A 17,701-nucleotide genomic window follows, 5' to 3' on the forward strand; every position below is an offset into this window, starting at 1 on the left:
CAACAACGGATGAAGACTGTTGTTACGATTATTTATGTTTCATATGCTTTCCAACCAACTAAGCTAAAAAAAATGATCTGAAAGTTGAAATGTATCACCATAAAACGTCATTGAATTAACGGTAGTTTTTTGTTTTTTTTGTCGGTTACATCAAGTTTGCTCCTTGTTGCTAGGCGGGATTTTTGGGCTAACACAATTGTTCAATTATCATTACATAGGTGTAGCTTATGCGCTATTGTGTGCTTAGCTGTTGCGTAGCTGCTCGCTCACTTTTAGCCTGTAGGCTGGCACTTTTAACTTTTTGTAAAGGACTTGACTAAAATACAAGAAAAGGGTAACCTGGTGTGCCGTGCCGATACTTGCTTTTTGCGGACCGATATCCAATACCAACACCGGATGAAGACCGTTGTTACTCTTATTTATGTTTTATATGCTTTCCAAACAACTAAGCCAAAAAAAAAAAAAAAATCTCTGAAAGTTGAAATGTATCACCATAAACCGTCATTGGATCAACGGTATTTTTTTTTTTTGTCGGTTACATCAAGTTTGCCCCTTGTTGCTAGGCGGGATTTTCGGGCCAACACAATTGTTCAATTATTATTACAAAGATGTAGCTTATGCGCTATTGTGTGCTTCGCTGTTGCGTAGCTGCTCGCTCACTTTTAGCCTGTTGGCTGGCATGTTTAACTTTTTGTAAAGGACTTGACTAAAATACAAGAAAAGGGTAACCTGGTGTGCCGTGCCGATACTTGCTTTTTGCGGACCGATATCCAATATCAACACCGGATGAAGACCGTTGTTACTCTTATTTATGTTTTATATGCTTTCCAAACAACTAAGCCAAAAAAAAAAAATCTCTGAAAGTTGAAATGTATCACCATAAACCGCCATTGGATCAACGGTAGTTTTTTTTTGTCGGTTACATCAAGTTTGCCCCTTGCTGATAGGCGGGATTTTCGGGCCAACACAATTGTTCAATTATCATTACATAGGTGTAGCTTATGCGCTATTGTGTGCTTAGCTGTCCCGTAGCTGCTCGCTCACTTTTAGCCTGTAGGCTGGCACTTTTAACTTTTTGTAAAGGACTTGACTAAAATACAAGAAAAGGGTAACCTGGTGTGCTGTGCCGATACTTGCTTTTTGCGGACCGATATCCAATACCAACACCGGATGAAGACCGTTGTTACTATTATTTATGTTTTATATGCTTTCCAAACAACTAAGCCAAAAAAAAAAATCTCTGAAAGTTGAAATGTATCACCATAAACCGTCACTGGATCAACGGTAGTTTTTTTTTGTCGGTTACATCAAGTTTGCCCCTTGTTGATAGGCAGGATTTTTGGGCCAACACAAGCCAATAAGGTACAGGGAAAAGTCGGCATGATTACCAACACCCAAATCATCACTACAACGATTCCTAGGCAATTTATAAACATAGATATCACATTCCCCCCTCACTCCCCCCCCCACTGTGGGGCAGTGCTGTGCTTGCCCCCGATGTAAAATCGCTGCTGCTCGAGAGTTCCCGGAAATTACTCTGGGAGAAAAGAGGACAGAATGTACTATTAGGATGACTCTGATGTAATCTAATCTAATGTAATCAATGTTACGTGTTGTGTCCTAGCTTGATTACCCGCAGATGGTGGAGGGTCTGTTGCTCATCAACATCAACCCGTGTGCCGAGGGCTGGATGGACTGGGCTGCACACAAGGTATGGTATACACACACACACACACACACACACACACACACACACACACACACACACACACACACACACACACACACACACACACACATATAAATGATAAATGGGTTGTACTTGTATAGCGCTTTTCTACCTTCAAGGTACTCAAAGCGCTTTGACACTACTTCCACATTCACCCATTCACACACACATTCACACAATGATGGAGGGAGCTGCCATGCAAGGCGCTAACCAGCACCCATCAGGAGCAAGGGTGAAGTGTCTTTCTCAGGACACAACGAACGTGACGAGTTTGGTACTAGGTGGGGATTGAACCAGGGACCCTCGGGTAGCGCACGGCCACTCTTCCACTGCGCCACGCCGTCCCTAATATCACATTCTTGTCAAAGTTAGTTTGTGACGAACCCCAAGATGCAGAGATGGAGGCAGGCATTGAACTGGAAAACATGATTTAATTAAAATATTAGAACAAGAACAACCAAAAGCGCGCACGAGGGGGATAACAAACTAAGGGAGATAGCATGGGAGCTAGAAAATAAAAGGAGCTTAACATGGAAGCTAGCAAAAACAAAAAGGGTCTAGCGTAGAAGCTAGCGGGTAGTGAGCAGGAAAACAGAAGTCGTAATGTGTAGTACAAAACAAACTGGAAGCAGGGAACAAAGAATCCAATCCAATCTATTTATATAGCACATGTAAACAACAATAACGTTTCCAAAGTGCTGCACAGCCATGTTAAAAACAATTGTAAAAAAAAAAAAATATATATATATATATATATATATATGTATTATGCTCCACCAATGACTGAATAAAAACAAAAAATAAATAAATATAAAACCAATAAAAACAATACAAAAACAAATATGATTAAAAACTATTTTAAAGGGTAAAATCAATTAAAACAGTAAAATAGAAATCAAAGTGTATAAAAAACACAGAGGACAACAGAGGACAGAGGACCACACAACTCACGTAGTGTTGAAAGCCAAAGAATAAAAGTGGGTCTTAAGACGAGACTTAAAACACTCCACTGTGGAAGCAGTTTGAACAAAGAACAATTAGCCACAAACATCTAACGGATTTAGCTTACCGCTACGCTGCAAATACAAGACACTGCATGGCACGACAGGAGCGACAAGAGCGACATCTACAAGACAATAATCCACCACTGACTGGAGGACAAAAGCAGGTACAAATAGGATCGGGCTGATTGACACCAGGTGTGGCCAAGTGCCAATCAGCCGCAGCTGAGGAGAAACAGCGCACAGGGAAAAAAACGGGAAACAGACAAAATAAGAGTGCTGACCGGAACTAAAGACAGGAAATACTAAACACACACAGAAGAAAAACTAAAACACAAACAAACTGTCAGTGGCAAGCCTGACAGTTCTGTGTCACAGTGTCCGCAAACTTTCGACAAGAATATGGCTAAACGTAGCGTCTGATTCCAGATCAGCGGCTGGACCCACGCCCTGCCCGACCTGGTCATCAGCCACCTCTTCGGAAAGGTACGCCTCTCTTGGGCCCCCGTTTCTTGTTTCTTGCTTTCGCCTGATGGCGCTAACTGTGGCGGCAGGAGGAGATCCAGCACAACCAGAACATGGTCGCCACGTACCGCCACCACATCATGAAGGACATGAACCAGTTCAACCTGCAGCTCTTCATCAAGGCCTACGAGAGGTCCGCCTGCCGGCCGACAATTCCTATAAGACGGGACAATTAACGTTGTGTTTGTTTTGTGTGTCTTTAAAGTCGGAGGGACTTGGAAATCGAGCGGCCCATTCCAGGCAGCAACGTCAGAACCCTCAAGTACGTCCAGGCAGATTATTTTTCACTTTTTTAGCTTCCCTGCCCATATATGGGCAAATCCAGCGCCTGATATTTTTCCATTTCAAAACCATTAGGGCTCACCTCAATTTTTGGTGACTGTTAAAGGTCCCGGGGACCCAAAAGGGTCTCAATCATTAACGTGTTAAAAATAACTTGTTTATTATTATTGTTTTGAACTTTCAACACTTAAATATCTACCTTCAGATCTAAAAATTGCAAGTAATTAGAGACTTAAATAGGTCAAACATTTAATAAAACATTGCTTTCAATTTATTGTTATTTTTTTTAACAATAACAGCTAAAAAAAAAAAAAAATCTCAATAAAGGACTCAGACATCCAAAAGGTTCCCACTCATGAAAGTGTTAAAATATGTGAAAATAGTTTAGATTTTTGCATAATTCTGTAGGGTAAGAGTGTCGTGTGTGTGTGTGTGTGTGTGTGTGTGTGTGTGTGTGTGTGTGTGTGTGTGTGTGTGTATATATACATGTGTGTATGTATATATGTGTGTATATATATGTTTATATATATATATATATATATATATATATATATATATATATATATATATATATATATATATATATATATATATATATATATGAGGTGGTGACTTGTCCAGGGTGTACCCCGCCCTTCGCCCGATTGTAGCTGAGATAGGCACCAGCGCCCCCCGCAACCCCAAAGGGAATAAGCAGTAGAAAATTGATGGATGGATGGAGATATATATATATATATATATATATATATATATATATATATATATATATATATATATATATATATATATATATATATATATGAGGTGGTGACTTGTCCAGGGTGTACCCCGCCTTTTGCCCGATTGTAGCTGAGATAGGCACCAACGCCCCCCGCAACCCCAAAGGGAATAAGCAGTAGAAAATTGATGGATGGATGGATATATATATATATATATACAGTATATATATATATATATATATATATATATATATATATATATATATATACGTGTGTGTATGATACAAGTCAGAATTTTATATGACAAATGTCACCTTTTTGCATTAAAAAGTAATATTTTTACATACAAAAGTCAGAATTTTACAAGAAAATATGGCAATATTACACCGCTTTGGTGACCCCTGCTGTATACATATAATTTTTTTAAATAGGTTTTGACCAAATGTTGACCCCTTTCACCTTTGACCGCAGGTGCCCCAGCCTGCTGGTAGTGGGCGACAACTCTCCCGCTGTGGACGCTGTGGTGAGTCAAGACGCTTTCGCCTCTTAAAAGCCGACCAATCGAAACGAGGGCGGGTCCAAACGCACTGTGCGGGTGTTCCTAATGGAGTGTCTTATTTGCGCAGGTGGAGTGCAACACCAAACTGGACCCCACAAAAACCACGCTGCTCAAGGTGAGGCTTAAGCCCCCCCTCTTCATGTATTTGTCACGATGGAAAGATGTGGTGACACATTAACCGGCGATGACCTACTTTACGGCGTTCAAACGTGCGGTCGAGCACGGAGGGGTGCGTAATGGTGCGTGGTCGCTGCGTGGAGCAGAATTAATAATATGCCCTTTTTTAAAGGCCTACTGAAATGAGATGTTCTTATTTAAACGGAGATAGCAGGTCCATTCTATGTGTCATACTTGATCGTTTCGCCATATTGCCATATTTTTGCTGAAAGGATTTAATAGAGAACATCGACGATAAAGTTTGCAACTTTTGGTCGCTAATAAAAAAGCCTTGCCTTTACCGGAAGTAGCAGACGATGTGCGCGTGACTTTCACCGGTGTGAAGGCTCTTCACATCTGAACATTGTTTATAATCATAGCCACCAACAGCAAGAGCGATTCGGACCGAGAAAGCGACAATTTCCCCATTAATTTGAGCGAGGATGAAAGATTCGTGGATGAGGAAAGTTAGTGAGGCACTAGAATAAAAAAAAATAGAAAAAGTGACGGCTCCGGGCGGCGGCAGTGGTAGCGTTTCAGATGTAATTAGACACATTTACTCGGATAATTCTGGAAAATGCCTTATCTGCTTATTGTGTTACTAGTGTTTTTGTCAGAGTTATTTGTTGACGGTGGCAGAGGGGTTAGTGCCATATTGCCATATTTTTGCTGAAAGGATTTAGTAGAGAACATCGACGATAAAGTTTGCAACTTTTGGTCGCTAATAAAAAAGCCTTGCCTGTACCGGAAGTAGCAGACGATGTGCGCGTGACTTTCACCGGTGTGAAGGCTCTTCACATCAGAACATTGTTTATAATCATAGCCACCAACAGCAAGAGCGATTCGGACCGAGAAAGCGACAATTTCCCCATTAATTTGAGCGAGGATGAAAGATTCGTGGATGAGGAAAGTGAGTGAGGCACTAGAATAAAAAAAATGGAAAAAGCGACGGCTCCGGGCGGCGGCAGTGGTAGCGTTTCAGATGTAAATAGACACATTTACTCGGATAATTCTGGAAAATCCCTTATCTGCTTATTGTGTTACTAGTGTTTTTGTCAGAGTTATTTGTTGACGGTGGCAGAGGGGTTAGTGCCATATTGCCATATTTTTGCTGAAAGGATTTAGTAGAGAACATCGACGATAAAGTTTGCAACTTTTGGTCGCTAATAAAAAAGCCTTGCCTGTACCGGAAGTAGCAGACGATGTGCGCGTGACTTTCACCGGTGTGAAGGCTCTTCACATCTGAACATTGTTTATAATCATAGCCACCAACAGCAAGAGCGATTCGGACCGAGAAAGCGACAATTTCCCCATTAATTTGAGTGAGGATGAAAGATTCGTGGATGAGGAAAGTGAGTGAGGCACTAGAATAAAAAAAATAGAAAAAGCGACGGCTCCGGGCGGCGGCAGTGGTAGCGTTTCAGATGTAATTAGACACATTTACTCGGGTAATTCTGGAAAATCCCTTATCTGCTTATTGTGTTACTAGTGTTTTTGTCAGAGTTATTTGTTGACGGTGGCAGAGGGGTTAGTGCGTCTGCCTCACAATACAAAGGTCCTGCAGTCCTGGGTTCAAATCCAGGCTCGGGATCTTTCTGTGTGGAGTTTGCATGTCCTCTCCGTGAATGCGTGGGTTCCCTCCGGGTACTCCGGCTTCCTCCCACTTCCAAAAGACATGCACCTGGGGATAGGTTGATTGGCAACACTAAATTGGCCCTAGTGTGTGAATGTGAGTGTGAATGTTGTCTATCTGTGTTGGCCCTGCGATGAGGTGGCGACTTGTCCAGGGTGTACCCCGCCTTCCGTCCGATTGTAGCTGAGATAGGCGCCAGCGACCCCAAAAGGGAATAAGCGCTAGAAAATTGATGGATTTGTTGACGAACCCCAAGATGCAGAGATGGAGGCAGGCATGGAGTGAGCAAACATGATTTTAATATAAATACTAAGACAAAACCAAACAAAGGGTTCAAACCAAAAGCGCGCACATGGGCGGATAAAAAACAAAAGGCCTTTAGCATAGAAGCTAACAAGAAACAAAAAGGAACTTTAGCATGGAAGCTAGAGGATAACAAACAGAAAAACTGGAAATAGCTATGGCTAACAAAAACAGCTAACCGCTACGACGACCAGGACAAGATGTAGCGCGACAGGTAATAGCTGAAATCAAAACGACACGACAAGAGCGACATGTGGCAACGACAATACAATGATCCAGCAACTGACACAAGACAAAGGAGGTACAAATAGGAGCCGGCTGATTGGCAACAGGTGTGGTCAGATGCCAATCAGCCGCACCTGAAGGGGAACACAGCACTCAGGGAACAAGGGAGGAAGCTGACAAAATAAGAGCACTAGACAGGAAATACTAAACACACTGAGGAGGAACACAGCACCCATGGAACAAGACAGGACGAATTAAGAGCACTTGACAGGTACTAAAAGACAGGAAATACTAAACACAGGAAACAGACAAATGCAGAGGAAAACTAAAACATAGACAAACTGTCAGGGGCAAGCCTGACAGTTTTAGTGAGATTAGATGAGTAAAGTCATACCTGCAAGTCGGATGTCTACGATGAACGCCAGTGTGTCAGAGAAAGCCGATGAGAAGCCAAGATCACAGCTGCTTTTTGACAGCTACAGGAGAAGGTCCCATAATCCACTGATGTCTCCGGTAAGAGCCGACAATTTTCCCATCCAAAAACGTATGTATTGATGTAGAGAATCATGTTCGCTTGACCGCTCTGTGTTAAAGCTTCACAACAAAAACAAAGAAACAGCAGCTGCGTTTCGGTTGCTAAAGGCAGCTGCAATCCACCGCTTTCCACCAACAGCATTCTTCTTTGACGTCTCCATTATTAATTGAACAAATTGCAAAAGATTCAGCGAAACAGATGTCCAAATTACTGTGTGATTATGCGATGAAAAGAGACGACTTTTAGCCGCCAGTGGTGCTGGGCTAATATGTCCGCTACAACCAATAACGTCACAAATGTGACGTTTTCAACAAAAAAAACTCTGCGGGAAATTTAAAATTGCAATTTAGTAAACTAAAGCGGCCGTATTGGCATGTGTTGCAATGTTAATATTTCATCATTGATATATAAACTATCAGACTGCGTGGTCGCTAGTAGTGGCTTTCAGTAGGCCTTTAATAATATGCCCTTGTTTAAATAAATGATTCACTCCTATACAATATCCTACCCAATACCCTACTGTTCAATATTACACTTCGAGTGCAATACGTCCGACACTGATTGTCATTACTTTATTACTTCAGTTCTCTTGTTTTGTTCCGTATATTGTACAGTATTTTTTGTATATTATTTTGTATATTGTTCAGGATTGCTTATTGTTTTTATTGGATAGTAGTCTATTTCAATTCTTATTTTTTATCTTTGTTACTTATGTGATTTATTTTTATGTCATATTTGTTCCCACTACTGCACCTTAAGTTGGAGTCCTTAATCTCGTTATATGCAAATATAATGACAATAAAGTTCATTCTATTCTATTCTATTCTTGTTTAATTATCAAAAAAAAGGGTTCATGTACATGATCTAACTTGATATTTATGATTTAACTTCATATTTATTCCCCAACAGATGGCCGACTGTGGTGGCATGCCCCAGATTGACCAGGTGTGTAAACAACATAGACAAACATCATATGATAGAGCAGTGGTTCTCCACCTTTTTTCAGTGATGTACCCCCAGTGAACATTTTTTTTTAATTCAAGTACCCCCTAATCAGAGGAAAGCATTTTTTGGTTGGAAAAAAAAAGAGATAAAGTGTTAAGCTTGGTAAAAAGGATAGGACTCAGATGCAGAGTAGGGAACTTTGACAGGCTTTTACTTTGATAACTTCCTTTCACCTCCAAAGTAAAGGAATTCAATATCTATATTAACCAAAAAAAAAAAACTAATCGTCAAAAAAGGTTTCATAAAAAAAAGGAACAATTGAAAATCACTCAGAACGGAGGAAAACACAAAAGTTAAGACGAGCCACAATTGGCAGCGTATATGCTGTAAAATGTATTAACAAAAAAACGCTCTAACAGGAGGAAAAAACAACAGCTATGAAAAATTCTACACTATCTAATCAAATAAACTTTTAACAAAAAATGTGGAAAGAATGAAAAATAACTGATGACTTCAGCTGAATAAACAAAATAACCAAAATCACTCTGCTGAGGATGAAGAAAGGAAAACTCAAAATAGTAAGAAAGGGATTCAGGATCAAGACGAGGCAAGGTAAGGCAAGGCATGGACATAGAAATGGACGCTAGAGAACACGAATGAAGGAAAACAATCTGGCACCGAAAAAAGGGAGGAGTGGGCTTATAAGACACATGAGGGAACAGGTGGAAACAATCAGGGTACAGGGATGACGTCAGACTGATGACACAAAAGGAAAGGCAAGTGACCTGAAAGAAGAGGAGAGTTACTTGTCAAACTAAAACATGCGAATCATAAGACAGAAAAAACTAAGACAAAACATCCCTCACTGCGGTGTGACATAAAGATGTAAAATACAGCACTATGTCATCCGTTTCAGATTTATTCAATTGTATAACAGTGCAAAATATTGCTCATTTGTAGTGGTCTTTTTTTTTAACTATCTGGGGGAAAAAAGATATAAAAATAACTAAAACCTTGTTGAAAAATAAACAAGTGATTCAATTATAAATAAAGATTTCTACACATAGAAGTAATCATCAACTTAAAGTGCCCTCTTTGGGGATTGTAATAGAGATCCATCTGATTCATCAACTTCATTCTAAACATTTCTTCACAAAAAAAGAAATCTTTAACATCAATATACAAAAAATCTGGCTGTCAACACTGAATATTGCATTGTTGCATTTCTTTTCACAGTTTATGAATTTACATTCATATTTTGTTGAAGTATTATTTATAAAGGATTTTTGAATTGTTGCTATTTTTAGAATATTTTAAAAACAATCTCACGTACCCCTTGGCATACCTTCAAGCACCCCCAGGGGTACGCGTACCCCCATTTGAGAACCACTGTGATAGAGGATAGGAGGTTATCTCTGTGGAGGTTTGGCGACATCCTGTGGCCGTGCAGCGTATTGCGTCTCAAACTATTGTGTTTTTTCCTCCCCTGTGCAGCCTGCCAAGCTGACCGAGGCGTTCAAGTACTTCATTCAGGGCATGGGATACAGTAAGTTCTGCTGCCCCCTTGTGGTGAGAAGGACACTAGCAGTGTGACGACTATGGCTTGCGATACCACTCATTTTCTTTTCCATCGGATACCAAGATAAATTCAGGCCGATATCGGCCACAACGCTAACTAAAGTGTCTGCTAACATTTAAAAAGTATTTTCAGATAACATATCTATAGAAAAAAAACCATAACAACAAAAACTGTAAAACACTGGAATGTAATGAGCAAATGCTGACATTTTTATACTATTTAAAATATATATATAAATAAATAAATAAAAAATATATAAAAATGGTCACCCCATTCAGGATTTTTCAGTATATTTTAGAAGCTTTCATAATAAAAATAAAATGTGCTTAAAATACAAAGTTTTGTCAGTTAATTAAAAAAGAAATCAATAACCAAGTTGTCAACTGATTGATTGGAAAACTGACGGCCACCATAATAAACACTATTAACGTGAATATTTCTGTACAGGCAGAATTTTTGACACATTTACACAATCATATTACTAATATATTTTTTTATGGGCCTGGCATTTTGTTAGCTTTTTAGCTAATACCATGTGTTTCAACCTAAAAAACATGTTTTTTACTCCGTGCTGTCGAGCAAGAATGCTAGAATAATATTTTTTCTAGCTTTTTAGCTACTTTTGTATGTTTGAACTTAAATATCCAGATGTTTGATACTTGCTGCCGTCTTGGAAGTATGCTAATGTATCTAAGTATGCTAATGATGCATGCTAGCTTTTTAGCTAATTTTGTATGTTTCAACCTAAAAAACATGGTTTGTACTCAGTGCTGTCGAGCAAGTATGCTAGAATACTTGTGAGAATCTTAGCATGCCAAGGTTTTTTTGCTAGCTTTTTAGCTAGTTTTGTATGTTTGAACCTAACAATCCAGAGTTTTGATACTTGCCGCCATCTAGGAATCACGCTAATGTCTCTTATATTAGTATGCTAAGAATGTATGCTAGATTTTTAGCAAATTTTGTATGTTTTACCCCAAAAGTCCTGTTTTTTTATGCTTGGTACCATCTTGAAATTATGCTAAAGTCTCTTATATTAGTATGCTAATGATTCATGCTAGCTTTTTAGCTAATTTTGTATGTTTTACCTTAAAATTTATGGGTTTTGATACTTTTTGCCATATTGGAAGTACGTTAACATCTCTTACATTAGCATGCTAACCTTTTATGCTGGCTTTTTAGCAAATATTTTCTATTTTTTAACCTAAAAATCAGGGTTTGATACTCAGCGCTATCTCGGAAGCATGCTAACCTCTCTTATATTAGCATGCTAACATTTTATGCTAGCTTTTTAGATAATTTTGTATGTTTTATCATAAAAGTCAGGGATTTTGATACTTTGTGCCGTATCGGAAGTACGGTGACATCCCTTATATTAGCATGCTAACATTTTATTCTAGTTTTTCAGGTAATTTTGTATGTTTTAAACTAAAAATCATGGTTTGATACTTGGCACTATCTCGGAAGCATGCTAACGTCTATTATATTAGCATGCTAACATTTTATGCTAGCTTTTTAGATAATTTTGTATGTTTTATCATAAAAGTCATGGTTTTTGATACTTTGTGCCATATTGGAAGTATGGTGACATCTCTTATATTAGCGTGCTAACATATTATGCTAGATTTTAGGTGATTTTTGTATGTTTCAAACTAAAAATCATGGTTTGATACTTGGCGCCAGCTCGGAAGCATGCTAACGTCCCTTATATTAATTAGCATGCTAACATTTCATGCTGGCTTTTTAGATAATTTTGTATTTTTTACTCTAAATTCATGTTTTTTAAAACTTTGTCACATTGGAAGTACGGTAACATCTCTTATATTGGCATGCTAACATTTTGTGCTGGCTTTTTAGCTAGTTTTGTATGTTTTTACCTAAAAATCATGGTTTGATACTTGGCGCTAGCTCGGAAGCATGCTAACGTCTCTTATATTAGCCTGCTGACATTTTATGCTATCTTTTTATATAATTTTTGTATGTTTTACTATAAAATTCATGGTTTTTAAAACTTTGTGTCGAATTGGAAGTACGGTAGCATCTCTTATATATTAGCATGCTAACATTTTATGCTGGCTTTTTAGCTAATTTTGTATGTTTTATCATAAAATTCATGGTTTTTGATACTGTGTGCCGTATTGGAAGTACGGTAACATCTCTTATATTAGCATGCTAACATTTTATGCTAGCTTTTTAGATAATTTTGTATATTTTATCATAAAAATCATGGTTTTTGATACTTTGTGCCGTATTGGAAGTACGGTAGCATCTCTTATATTAGCATGCTTACATTTTATGCTAGCTTTTTAGATAATTTGGTATGTTTTACCCTAAAATTCATGGTTTTTGATACTTTGTGCCTTATTAAAAGTACAGCAACATCTCTTATATTAGCATGCTAACATTTTATGCTGGCTTTTTAGCTAATTTTGTATATTTTAAGCTAAAAATCATGGTTTGATACTTGGCGCTATCTCGTAAGCATGCTAACGTCTCTTATATTAGCATGCTAATATTTTATGCTAGCTTTTTAGCTAATTTTGTATGTTTTACCCTAAAGTTCATGTTTTTTTGATACTTTGTGCAATATCGGAAGTACAGTAACATCTCTTATATTAGCATGCTAACATTTTATGCTGGCTTTTTAGCTAATTTTGTATGTTTTAACCTAAAAATCATGGTTTGATGCTTGGCGCCATCTCGGAAGCGTTCTAACGTCTCTCATATTAGCATGCTAACATTTTATGCTAGCTTTTTAGATAATTTTGTATGTTTTATCATAAAAGTCATGGTTTTTGATACTGTGTGTCATATTGGAAGTATGGTAACATCTCTTATATTAGCATGCTAACATTTTATGCTAGCTTTTTAGGTAATTTTGTATGTTTTAACCTAAAAAATATTGTTTGATAATTGGAACTATCTTGGAAGCATGCTAATATAAGAGACATTAGCATGCTTCCAAGATAGTGACAATTATGTTGGCTATTTAGTTAATTTTGTATGCTTAACTCTAAAAATCATGAATTTGGGCACTTAGCGACACCTTAGAAGTATGCTTCGGCTTCGATTGACCCCTGGCCAGAGGTTCAGGGCACGATTTTAACATAGGGGAAAAAAACATGGCATGATTGTGTTCAAATATTTTCCTTTCCAGTGCCCGCCGCCAGCATGACCCGCCTGGTGCGCTCCCGCACGGCCTCGGGCTCCAGCGTGACGTCCTACGACGGACCTCGCTCGCGCTCCCACACCACCGAGGGGAACCGCTCGCGCTCGCACACGGCCGACCACCACCGGGGGCGCTCCCACACGGCCGGCTCCACGGACGGCACGGTGGACGCCGTCCCCAAGGCCCCCGAGGTGTCCTGCTAAGTTGGAAGCTCGCCCGGCAAATGTAACCGTTTTTTTTTTTTGTTCTTTAAAAAAAAAAAAAAAAAAACTTGGATTAGGAGGGTTAAAAGTACTCCAGTACATTGGGGGTGTGTGATGGTGTAGTTAGTGGCAATGCAGCATCGCTAGGGGGCGACAAAGAGCACGCCCCGTCCTTCTTTCCTCCCTGCTTTCAATCCTTTTTTACTCAAACTGACAACTTTCTCACATTTATTCCATTTTCAAGTGTTTTTTGTCGCTGTCGAACATTACAAGTAAGGGATATTTTTATTTGTGTGTGCAGCCAATCATGTTTCATCTCATCCTTTATAGACAGCTGATGATTTTTTTTTTTAAACGTTTCAGTAACTATGCAACCAATTCAAATAAAAATCGCTCTCTAAATTTCAAAGCTTTATTAACGCCTTGTGACAATTAACTCGTTTTGTAATATTTTTTTGTACGTAATCAAGCACAACGGAACAAAGCAGTGCCATAGAGTCGATGTAAGAAATCCAAATTTTATTACTATAATATATATATATGTGTGTGTATATATATATATATATATATATATATATATATATATATATATATATATATATATGCACGTACCTATGTATATATACGTATGTGTATATGTATATATACGTATTTGTGTATATGTATATATACGTATGTGTGTATACTTATGTATATACGTATATGTATGTATATATATGTGTATATGTATGTAAGTATATATATAAATGCGTATGTATGTGTATATATACGTATGTGTGTATTTATATATGTATATGCGTATATGTATGTATATATATGTGTATATGTATGTATATTTATATGCATATATATGTGTATATGTATGTATATATATGTGTATACATGTATATATGTATATGTGTATACAAAAGTATATATATGTGTATATCTATATATATATGTATATGTGTATATATATATATATGTATATATATATATATATATATATGTATATATATATATACACACATATATATATATATATATATATATATATATATATATATATATATATATATATATATATATATACACCTCGTTTTATTGACTTGCACTATGATGACATTTTCTTTTGTAGGACCTATGGCAACACAGCTTTGTAAAGATGCTGGCATTCAAATGACATAACAGTTTGTATTTATTTAGGAAAACATTAAAAAAAACCAACAACTTGTAACTCATCTGCTCTGATTGTGTGTGTTTTTTTTTACATCTAAAAAAAAAAAATCGATATCATTGCGTTTTAAGGTGATGAGAACATCCGGGTAATAAAGTTAGAAACTGCAGACAGCAAAATAAAAGCATATCTCCATATATGGTGAAAGGAAGTGGACCATGGGATTTTTTTTTCCCGACCATTCAGCTATGAAGGCAATGATAATGAAAACAATATGAAACTGAATTTAAAGCAGGACTGCACTTAATTTAATTTTTCCCTTTATTTGCAATCCTTACGTGAGACTAGAACAATTTTTGAACTTATGTATATTGAATTTACAGTAGATAAACCCAATGTTCTTTTTTCCCCCCACCCAAAAAAAATGTAAGGTTGTCAAACAAGTACAGGCAAGTATTGATATAAAGTGCATTTCTGGATGACCCCAACATTGTGCTGTATTACACGAACGCAAACAAAAGGCTCATCAATCATCCACAATGTTTCTGTGCTACTCTAAACAAGGACAAACTGCTAGCGCCTAATGCACATATAAAGGACTCTTTAAAAAAACTGCCAACTATGCTCCATTTACCTATAAGCCGGTACGTTTCCCCCCACGCTTTGTACCCTGCGGCATATAAAACGGTGCAGCTAATTTATGCTTTTATTCTTTTCTCGCCAACGACCATAATGTTTTGTATTCAACAAATAATTTTCATGATGTTTTAATTTGTTTTATTGTAATACATTTGTTTGTATTGTGGCATGTAATTATTGAAAGACTTTATTCAATTTGAATGTTTTCCCTATGCTGTCGTCGTCCTAATCAACTGACTAGAGCAGGGGTGGCCAAAATGAGTCCCGGGGGCCATTTGCGCCCCACATCTAGAGTTTTGTTGGCCTGCAGAATATTGTTGGAACAGAAAAACAACAGTGAGAAAATATAAGGAAAAAAAAACAATCTAGAAAAAGCTGAAATTTTGATTCTAATAACTAACGGGTGCACCAAGGACTGCATACTGAATATACATCAGTCCATTTTCTACCGCTTGTCCCTTTCGGAGGTCGCGAGAGGTGCTGGAGCCTATCTCAGCTACCCACAGTCGGAAGACGCAGTACATCCCTGACAAGTCGCCACCTCATCGCAGGGCCAACACAGATAAACAGACAACATTCACACGCTAGGGACCATTTAGTGTTGCCAATCAACCTATCCCCAGGTGCATGTCTTTGGAGGTGAGAGCAAGCCGGAGTAACCGGAGGGAACCCACGCAGTCACGGGGAGAACATGCAAACTCCACACAGAAACCCAACATCTGTATTGTGAGGACATTTTTATTGTTAGACACATGCACTAACCCCTGTACCACCATGCTGCCCACTGAATATACAATGCATGCCTTTTTGATATTATTCTATATTGTTAAAAAAAAATGGCAAAAAACATATCAGATATGTATTAAAATACAAAACGTAATGTCAATTTTGCGTTATAAATGACAAAGTGCATTATTATTATTACTATAAAAAATTAAGATTTTTTTTCTAATTACGTCATGTCCTTTTGCACGTTTTTTTTTTTTTTTACGGACCATATTCTGAAAATCAACAACTTCAATTATGGGCCACACTTTGGACACCCCTATAATAACTAATTATGATACACCTATAACACAAAGATCACAATAGGTTTTGTCTATAACTACAATAAATATAAATATATATATATACATATATGTATATATATATATATATATATATATATATATATATATATATATATAATTAACATTTTTTTATTTTATCCAATTGTATTGTCTCTAACATTTTTTGGGGTCACACTTTGTACACCTCTATAATAACTAATTATGATACACCTAGAATGATATATATATATATATATATATATATATTTAACATTATTTTTTTTATCCAATTGTATTGTCTCTAACATTTTTTGTTCATAAAGATGATTTCTAAACCTTTTTTGTTTGAAATATCGTAATACATTAAAGCGACTCCATTAGTCTTTATAAATTGAATTTGTATTGTTTGAATGTTCAATTGTTCAATTAAAAATAAAATAAAAATAATAACCTTCCCATTTCCGGTTGGTTCGAACGCGGTTGTGTACAGCCATTGGTTGAGAGGGGCTTGGCGTCACTCTGACGTCACTAAATGATGACGCTGCAACTATTTTAAACTAATGCATTTAAAGAAACATAATTTACATTACGATGTCTTGAACTTTGAATAGTGTTACATTTGTCGTACGAACGTTATCAATGTTGGAAATCTTTTAAAAAAAAAAAAAAAAAATGCGTCACGTGATCTCATCCCAGGCGGCAACGCAGACTGACAGACAGACCACAGAAGCCCCGCCCACAATTCTTACGCCGCCGGCGAGCCATTCAACTCATTTGAAGTTAGCTGAGTTAATTCCCTCAAATGAGCAAAAATACCTGAATCTGCTCCAAGGTATGAATGACTTCATCGTGTTATATAACTGCATATTTTTGTCGTTGAAACATTGACGCCAACTGAAATAACTAACGCTAACCTGCTAGCTGGGTGGCTAATGCTAGCTAGGTCAGGTGGCTCGAGTTATATCATTCGTGTCAAACGTCGTTGATTTAACAAGCGATAATTGTGTGTGTTTTTTTTAATATTGTTATAGCAAAAGTACGTGCAACTAGAAAATGAAGCGGGTTTAGTTATATTAATATCGTTGTTGACGTTGGTGTTGGTATCGGTAATATCTGGTATCGTACTTCTCCTGGAGACGCCATTTTGTAAAATTCGCGCCTGTTTTCTTGCTGATGTCATATCGCAAAATGGTGGTGCCTGGTCTGAAAAATTCCTAACATTTTACGGAAAAAGATTGCACGAAGGTGATGTTTGCTAATTTGTGTTTTTGAACCTGTTCAGGTCAGAATTTTATTT

At 37.4% G+C, this 17,701-nt stretch overlaps 1 protein-coding gene and 1 long non-coding RNA gene across 3 annotated transcripts in view; both read left to right on the forward strand.

Annotated features, from left to right (window-relative positions):
• The window catches only part of ndrg1a (N-myc downstream regulated 1a), a 36,840-nt gene extending 22,060 nt beyond the window's left edge, over positions 1-14,780 (forward strand). For both annotated transcript variants that reach the window (XM_061896985.1, XM_061896986.1), the window contains 9 exons: positions 1,625-1,711; positions 3,160-3,216; positions 3,285-3,388; positions 3,461-3,517; positions 4,728-4,779; positions 4,883-4,930; positions 8,577-8,612; positions 10,107-10,158; positions 13,346-14,780. In XM_061896985.1, coding sequence (XP_061752969.1) covers positions 1,625-1,711; positions 3,160-3,216; positions 3,285-3,388; positions 3,461-3,517; positions 4,728-4,779; positions 4,883-4,930; positions 8,577-8,612; positions 10,107-10,158; positions 13,346-13,560 — 708 coding nt within the window. In that variant the 3' untranslated portion in view covers positions 13,561-14,780. The remainder of the gene's footprint in view (positions 1-1,624; positions 1,712-3,159; positions 3,217-3,284; positions 3,389-3,460; positions 3,518-4,727; positions 4,780-4,882; positions 4,931-8,576; positions 8,613-10,106; positions 10,159-13,345) is intronic.
• A 2,363-nt stretch (positions 14,781-17,143) lies between these two features.
• Positions 17,144-17,701, forward strand: part of LOC133550512 (uncharacterized) — a 31,740-nt gene continuing 31,182 nt past the window's right edge. The window contains exons 1-2 of the long non-coding RNA XR_009806284.1: positions 17,144-17,236; positions 17,687-17,701. The exon at positions 17,687-17,701 is cut by the window's right edge and continues 50 nt beyond it. This is a non-coding gene — a long non-coding RNA (uncharacterized LOC133550512). The remainder of the gene's footprint in view (positions 17,237-17,686) is intronic.

The sequence above is a fragment of the Nerophis ophidion genome, linkage group LG04 (assembly GCF_033978795.1).
Source record: "Nerophis ophidion isolate RoL-2023_Sa linkage group LG04, RoL_Noph_v1.0, whole genome shotgun sequence".
Classification (NCBI taxonomy): domain Eukaryota; kingdom Metazoa; phylum Chordata; class Actinopteri; order Syngnathiformes; family Syngnathidae; genus Nerophis; species Nerophis ophidion.